At 53.9% G+C, this 6,388-nt stretch overlaps 2 protein-coding genes across 2 annotated transcripts in view; both read left to right on the top strand.

Annotated features, from left to right (window-relative positions):
* TREM2 (triggering receptor expressed on myeloid cells 2) overlaps positions 1 to 814 on the top strand; it is an 8,646-nt gene extending 7,832 nt beyond the window's left edge. Inside the window, exon 5 of the mRNA XM_042938700.1 lies at positions 679 to 814. Coding sequence (XP_042794634.1) covers positions 679 to 779 — 101 coding nt within the window. The 3' untranslated portion in view covers positions 780 to 814. The remainder of the gene's footprint in view (positions 1 to 678) is intronic.
* Positions 812 to 5,804, top strand: TREML1 (triggering receptor expressed on myeloid cells like 1). Its single transcript, XM_042938699.1, has 6 exons — positions 812 to 922; positions 1,122 to 1,451; positions 3,739 to 3,853; positions 4,269 to 4,354; positions 4,836 to 4,888; positions 5,246 to 5,804. Exons 1-6 carry the CDS (start codon positions 880 to 882, stop codon positions 5,558 to 5,560), a joined length of 942 nt encoding a protein of 313 aa, XP_042794633.1. The 5' UTR covers positions 812 to 879; the 3' UTR covers positions 5,561 to 5,804.
* Positions 5,805 to 6,388: the final 584 nt, after the last annotated feature.

The following is a 6,388-nucleotide window of genomic DNA, read 5'->3' as shown; positions in this document are numbered from 1 at the left end:
GAGGATAGTGCATTCGTGAAACAAAAATAATGTGCTGTAAAAAAAGTTTGGAGAATAAGAAATCTTGTAAAGTGAAAATGCCAAGGCATAAAAGTGTAAAAGGGATGAGAGAAAAAGATGAGGGTACCTTCTGGAAATCAGAACGCAATGGACGAAATGATGGGAAAGGAGAGAGAGAAAAGTTGTGCAAAGGGGATGAATACATGAGGTTCAATATCCAACTCATTAAGGGGTTCCAGAAAACAGGGGGAAAGAAGAAAATGGAGCATAATTATCAAAGGGTTGATGCAGTTGCCAGAGCTGGAGAGCTTGGGTCCACACCGGCAGGGGCTGGAGGGCACCCAGCACAGTAAATGAAGGCCGGTCCCATCCAGGGCGCCACCAGGGTGGGGTCTCTGGGTGTGAGGTCGTGTGGCAGGACTGGACAGTCCCCTGAGGGCTTGGCCGGTGCATTCCTTACAGAATTTAGAACCCAAATGGCCCTTCACCTTCCTCCTTCACAGCTCTGCATCCTCAGATTCTATTTCTGGAAGACCCTGAGGATCATCTGCCTCCCCTGCTTCCCAGTTTCCACCATCCTCCTGTCACCTCATCCCTTAGCTGGGCCCCAGGATCCCAGGTCCCGCCTGTCCTTGGGCTTCTTCTCACCCTGCCTCACCCACCCCTGCCTCCTCTCAGGGTCTCTTCCCAAGCCCGGAAGCAGCCAGGCTTTGGAAAGGCGCCTTATCCCCACCGGTGGAGGGGCCCCCAGTGTCCGCCTCCCACCCCATGGCGGCTGAGAGCCCCACGTGACTGTCCAAGGCAGATGTTTCCTGCTCCCTGGGGAATGCTGCGTCAGTGGCCAGGCCAGCCGCAGAGCTGACATCTCCCTGACCCACCATGGGCCCCAACCTGCTCATGCTGTTGCTGGTGGGACTGGCAGGTAAGGTGACGCGGGTGGGCTCTGGGCCCCATGGGCTCTGCTTGGTGCCCAGGAATAATTGACATCATGGTGGCACCAGCAGCATATATGTAGGGCCCTGAAGGGGGACCTCTAGGCCCCTGTGCCCCTGTGGCAAGTGGGTGGGCTGGAAAGTTCCCCGGGCTCCTGCCCCGCATAACCACATCCCTTCCTTCCCCAGGCCAGGCCTCCACCAGCTTCCCGGAAGTGCTGCAGGCCCCCGTGGGGGGCTCCATTCTGGTGCAGTGCCACTACCGGCTCCAGGACGTCAAGGCTCGGAAGGTGTGGTGCCGGTTCCTGCCCGATGGGTGCCAGCCCCTGGTGTCCTCGGCTGTGGATCGCGGAGCCCCGGCGGGCAGGCGCATGTTTCTCACGGACCTGGGGGGCGGCCTGCTCCAGGTGGAAATGATTACCCTGCGGGAGGAGGACACCGGCGAGTACGGCTGCGTGGTGGAGGGGGCGGCGGGGACCCAGACGTTGCACAGGGTGGCCCTGGTTGTGCTCCCTCCAGGTGAGTCATTCTAGGCTGGCCATTGCCCCTCCCCGCCCCCACCTGCTGCTCTCCGTCCTTGGGAAATGGGGACCCTTGGGGGCGGGGGAGGGGGGAAGGGGGCGGGGCTGGGAATTGGAAGGAGAGAGTTTTGACAGCACCCCGGGGAGCGGAAGCAGAACTGGGTGAGCAGTCAGAGATAAACGAGCCAGACGGTGGGTCCCTTCCCCCTCCTGCTCTAGCGGGGGTTTCCCGGCTGAAGGATGGCCTTGGCCTGCCTCATCCCGCATTTTCAACATACTTGATGGTTTTTTTTTTTTTTTTCTTAGAAAGGTTTTAAACAAAGTTGTTTTTTTTTTTTTTAATTTTTAAAATGTTTATTTATTTTTGAGAGAGAGAGAGAGACAGAGAGAGAGTGACAGAGCGTGAACAGGGTCGAGAGGCAGAGAGAGAGGGAGACACGGAATCGGAAGCAGGCTCCGGGATCCGAGCTATCAGCGCAGAGCCGGACGCGAGGCTCAAACCCACAAACTGTGAGATCATGCTATGAGCCTAAGGCGGGCGCTTAACTGACTGAGCCACCCAGGCACCCCTTAAGCAAAGTTTTAATTTGGGCATTTATCAACCGGAATTTGTTCTTTAAACCTCCCAGTTTATTACTCCTGCTCTAATGGGTTTGATGGCTTAAAATGACTGAATTCGGATTTTATTGAATTTTATGTCTTCACAGAGCATCTAGGATGCGCCTCACCTACATGCAGGCACATTCGGTACCTGGATTACTTCAACTCCTTTAGTTTTACCCATGAGAAAAGTGTCACTCCTGGTCCCTCCAGGGTTGTCAACCCCTATCCTCGGGAGAGAAAGTACTTTTATATAGGCTGTGGTTTTCTCTCCCAGCCGACAACTTTCTAACGTCTGAGCATTTATTAAAAGAAAATTTTAAAGTAGGAGAAAGAATTTTCCAGAGAAATTGGATGTCGTAAAACAAAAACAATGTTTTGGAGGGAAAACGGCCAGCTTCCTGCTGAAATGGAGCCTGCTCTACCTTTCTCTTAGGAATGATGATGTCTTTTTTGCCTTCACGGCTTCCTTTCTCAAGTAATTTGTGCCCAAGCCCCAAATAAGGAAATGAAGAAAGGCACTTTCCCTGCTCGTGGTTTTTTTCCCCACTTGTTACTTATGAGGACGGACTAAGGTGTCCTTAGAATCCCTCTCATCTCCGGTCCATGATTATTACTTTACATTGTAAAGTGTACATTGTAAAGGACTGTTGGTCCTAGTCTTCTCCTGTCCTCCTCCTTCCTTGGCACCGTAAGGTCTGGTAACTCAAGCCTGTAGGACAAGATGCACTGGGGAGAGGGGCAGGTGCTGGGGACCCGACAGCTGTAGCGTGTGGATGCTCAGGGCTGGCTGGTGGAGCATGGCTTTCAGGGAGGGTGTGGGTGGCTTAAACGGCACTAGGTGCGCAGGACGCATGCAGGAAGATGGGAGACACAGCATCTCCAGATCCTGGTTTGGCTTGGTGGGGGGGTGGGGGGGGTGGGGATGGTGAGCCTCTGAGAAGAAGGAAGACCACACCTGCTGAGAGTCTAGAAGGACTGGCCAGGTTCCCAAGACAGATCATCCAGCCCAGAGAAACCAGGCCTGAGTCTGACAGCCAGAGAGGTTGAGCACAGTGGTGTAGGGACAGTAGAAGCCTTGTCACAAAACTGAGTCTGGGGGTCTGAGCAAGGGTCTGAGTAAGGGTCCCTGGGCATTGTTTCACATTAGGGGTGACCCTAGAGTTCTTTAGATCCTGAGGGCAGAGCTTGGGTTGCCCCCCCCCCCCCCCCGCCTGGCTTGCAGGGGGTCACATGGTTGCAGGTAGGTAGAGAAGTCTAGCGGGCTATGCCCCTTTAGAGACCTGTGGATGAGCGACAGGAGCAGGGTTGTCACTGCGGGATAGAGTGGAGAGCCTATGCTGCGGTGGGGTGGGGAGGTGGGCGCAGATTACCCAGTGTGTGGTTCCGCATAGGCTGAGCAGCCCGAGAGGCCAGGGAGAGGCCAGCAGGTGAAGAAGGAAAGCAGGGGCAACAGTTGGTGGTGGAGGGGCAAGAGGGCCCCATCACAACTGGGTAAAGACAGAAAGAATCCACCTCTGATCTCCAGAATGAGGGCCCCTAAGGAATATGCCAAGCCCCCATTTGTGTTTCTTGCTTGGAACCTCTCCTTCCTCGGCCCCCCTCCCCCAGTCCCTTGGACCTCAACAGGCCCGTGACCCTATCCACACTGGGTATGTGCTCATGACTGTTTCCTTCTGACTCAGCTCCTACCCCGAAAGAGGAGGAAGAGAACTATAAGGTTGGGAGTCTGGCTGACGGCCCCTTCTCAGACATCGTGGGCAGTGCCAGCCCTTTGGAACCCAGCCAGGATGAGAAGAGGTACTGACTGAGAAGAGCTGTATTCAGGGTCCGGGAAAAGGCTGGTGGTGGGAAAGGGTGGGAAAGGCTTATTCAGAGCCCCAGGCTAACTCAAAGGGAAACCTCACAGTTCCTTCCACCTCTGGAGAACTTCTGATCAGGCAGGAGGTCAGGCAGACCCTCCTGTCCCACCTCCCCCCCACCCCCAGTTCAGCAATGGCCCCTTTATGCCCGCGGGTCTCCAGCCAGGATAACCTGAAAATGTGTTTCTCTTCTGCCCTGCCTATGTCTGCCCTCCTAATTCCACCCCCAAATCCTCTTCTCCCAACCATGGCTCACCGAGAATTGCACCTTTCTGCTACCCCTCCGGGGCTCCTGGTGAGCAGCTTCCTGCCAAGTTCAGGCTTAAGCTCCCCTATCCCTTTGTATCCTTCAGCATCCCCTTGATCTGGGGCGCTGCGCTCCTGCTGGGCTTGCTGGTGGCAGCAGCCGTGCTATTCGCTGTGATGGCCAAAAGGAAAGGTAGGTAGCAGTCTACCTGCACACCCCAGCACAGCCCCTGCTGGTCCTGAACCAGCCAGTCTTGTAGACAATGTCGGGAGTCTAGTTCTGCTTCCCCTATAGATGGGCTTGTCTGGGCTTTAGGGGGGCCCCCAGGCCCTAGAAGTCCCAAGTTGAGGGGTGGATGGGAGGAAGGAGACTCAGTGAGAGCCAGCCTGGGGACAGACAGGAATTGGACAGGGTGGACCAGTGCAATAGAGACAGGTGACTGGAGATGGTGGGGGAAGGGTCTCAGGAGACTGGCTGAATGTTGAGGTGGGTTGGAGGAAGCTGGAAGCAGTAAGTGGGTGGGTGGGGTCTCCTGGCAGGCCGGGGTGTAGCTGGTGTCCCGTGGGAGTAGACTGGAGAGTCTGGACTAGGAAAGAGGCTTCTGAAGGGAGTGAGGAATGGGCACTGAGCCAATACAGGAAGGAGACTGTGCTGCCGTCCTCTGTCCTCCCAGGGACCAGGCTTGGTGTCTGTGGCCAATCTCAGAGCAGCAGAGTTTCAGGCAAGGTAAGAGGCATCTGTGGGCCCCCAGCCAAATTCCGCAGACCTTCCGTCTGCGCGGCTCGCTGAGAGGTCCCAGGATGAGGGGGTGGTGAAAGACTGGGACCCAGTCAGAGTCCAAACCCTCTTCCTTAATGCTGTGAACTTGGTGCCAGTGGTCTTCTGCCTTCCTACCTTGGTATTTCACCCTCCCAGATTTGGGGAGAAACTTGGGGCTTGAAAATCTTCAAAGTGAAGCCTTCTTGCCCACTGACATCCTCAGGATTTGAGAGACAGATCCAGTGTGGTCCTGGACTTCCCCGCAGAGGGAACTGGGGCAGAAGAAGGCATACTCTCTGCCTCATTTGTCTGCTTTTGTTACAGGCCTCCTCCTCAGTGGTTCACCACATCAGTGACTCTGGCCTTGGAGTTGATTTTCCATCGGACATACCGTATGCTAGGCTCGACTCGCCACCTTCCTTTGACAATACCACCTATAGCAGCCTACCTTTTGATCCCCCATCAGAGGACTCTCCATCCCCAGCCCAATCCTCATCGCCTCCTCTGCCTCCTAAAGTCCTGATGTACTCTAAGCCTGTGACATATGCCACAGTTATCTTTCCTGGAAGGGACAAGGGTGGAGGGGCCACCTGTGAGCCAACCCAAGATCCACTGACTAGCCAAACGGCACCCAGCTAAGCTGTTCATCATACTATTACCACAGAGACCATCCCCAGAGTTCTATGCATCCAGCCAGCCAGCCCATACCCTAGATCCTTAGTATATCAGAACAGCTAGGGACTTTAGGATCTAATCTAACATCTTGACTTTTCTGATGTGGAAAGTGATACTTATATGTGATTGAGATATGCTAGGAATGAAACCCCCATGCTGGTTCCTCTGCCCTTAAACCACTGAGGTAAATAAACTCTGAATGATAATATATGAGCTCTTGATAGTTGACGGGGAAAGAAAGGGCCTGAGTTTGACTATTCACATGGCCTGGGAACTCTAAAGATTCTAGTCCAGAGTTTGTGCTATGATTTCCTGCCTGTCCTGCCAGTGAGGGCATGGTTTCATTCCTGGTCAGAATTCCGGGATGCAGTCTGATTCAAGGGGCACCAAGAAGGCATCTTCGAATATATTTCCTGCCTTTCTCAAGATACCTGAAAGTACAGATCCATTAGCTTGAGTCTAGAAATCTCTTCTGCCTTCTGCTCTGCACCTTGTAAACAAGTGGTACCTTATGACCTGATGACATAAGATGGGAGGAAGGGGATAATGATAAATTAAGACTCAGGACAGATGGGGTGGGAAAGATGGAGCTGAGGAGTAAGATCAGAAACTGAAATAAATCCCAAGTCTGTTCCTTGACAGCACAAAGGATTTCCAAGCACCAGGAGATAAGAGACCTTTGCAGACATGTTTTATCAGAGCTGGCTCTCTCTCAGCTGGGTGGACATCTGGTAGCACTGTTCCCTTTGGCCTGAAATTTGGGGCCTGGGAAGAGCCTGGTGGAGAAAAAGC

The sequence above is a fragment of the Panthera leo genome, chromosome B2 (genome assembly GCF_018350215.1).
Source record: "Panthera leo isolate Ple1 chromosome B2, P.leo_Ple1_pat1.1, whole genome shotgun sequence".
NCBI classification, from domain to species: Eukaryota; Metazoa; Chordata; class Mammalia; order Carnivora; family Felidae; genus Panthera; species Panthera leo.
This window is presented reverse-complemented; position numbering and strand designations above follow the sequence as displayed.

Coding starts and splice junctions, on each gene's coding strand:
- TREML1 (XM_042938699.1), top strand. CDS start 880: ATGGGCCCCAACCTGCTCATGCTGTTGCTGGTGGGACTGGCAG. Junction 3,854..4,268: donor CCCAGCCAGGATGAGAAGAG/GTACTGACTGAG, acceptor TGTATCCTTCAG/CATCCCCTTGATCTGGGGCG. Junction 4,889..5,245: donor GCAGCAGAGTTTCAGGCAAG/GTAAGAGGCATC, acceptor CTTTTGTTACAG/GCCTCCTCCTCAGTGGTTCA.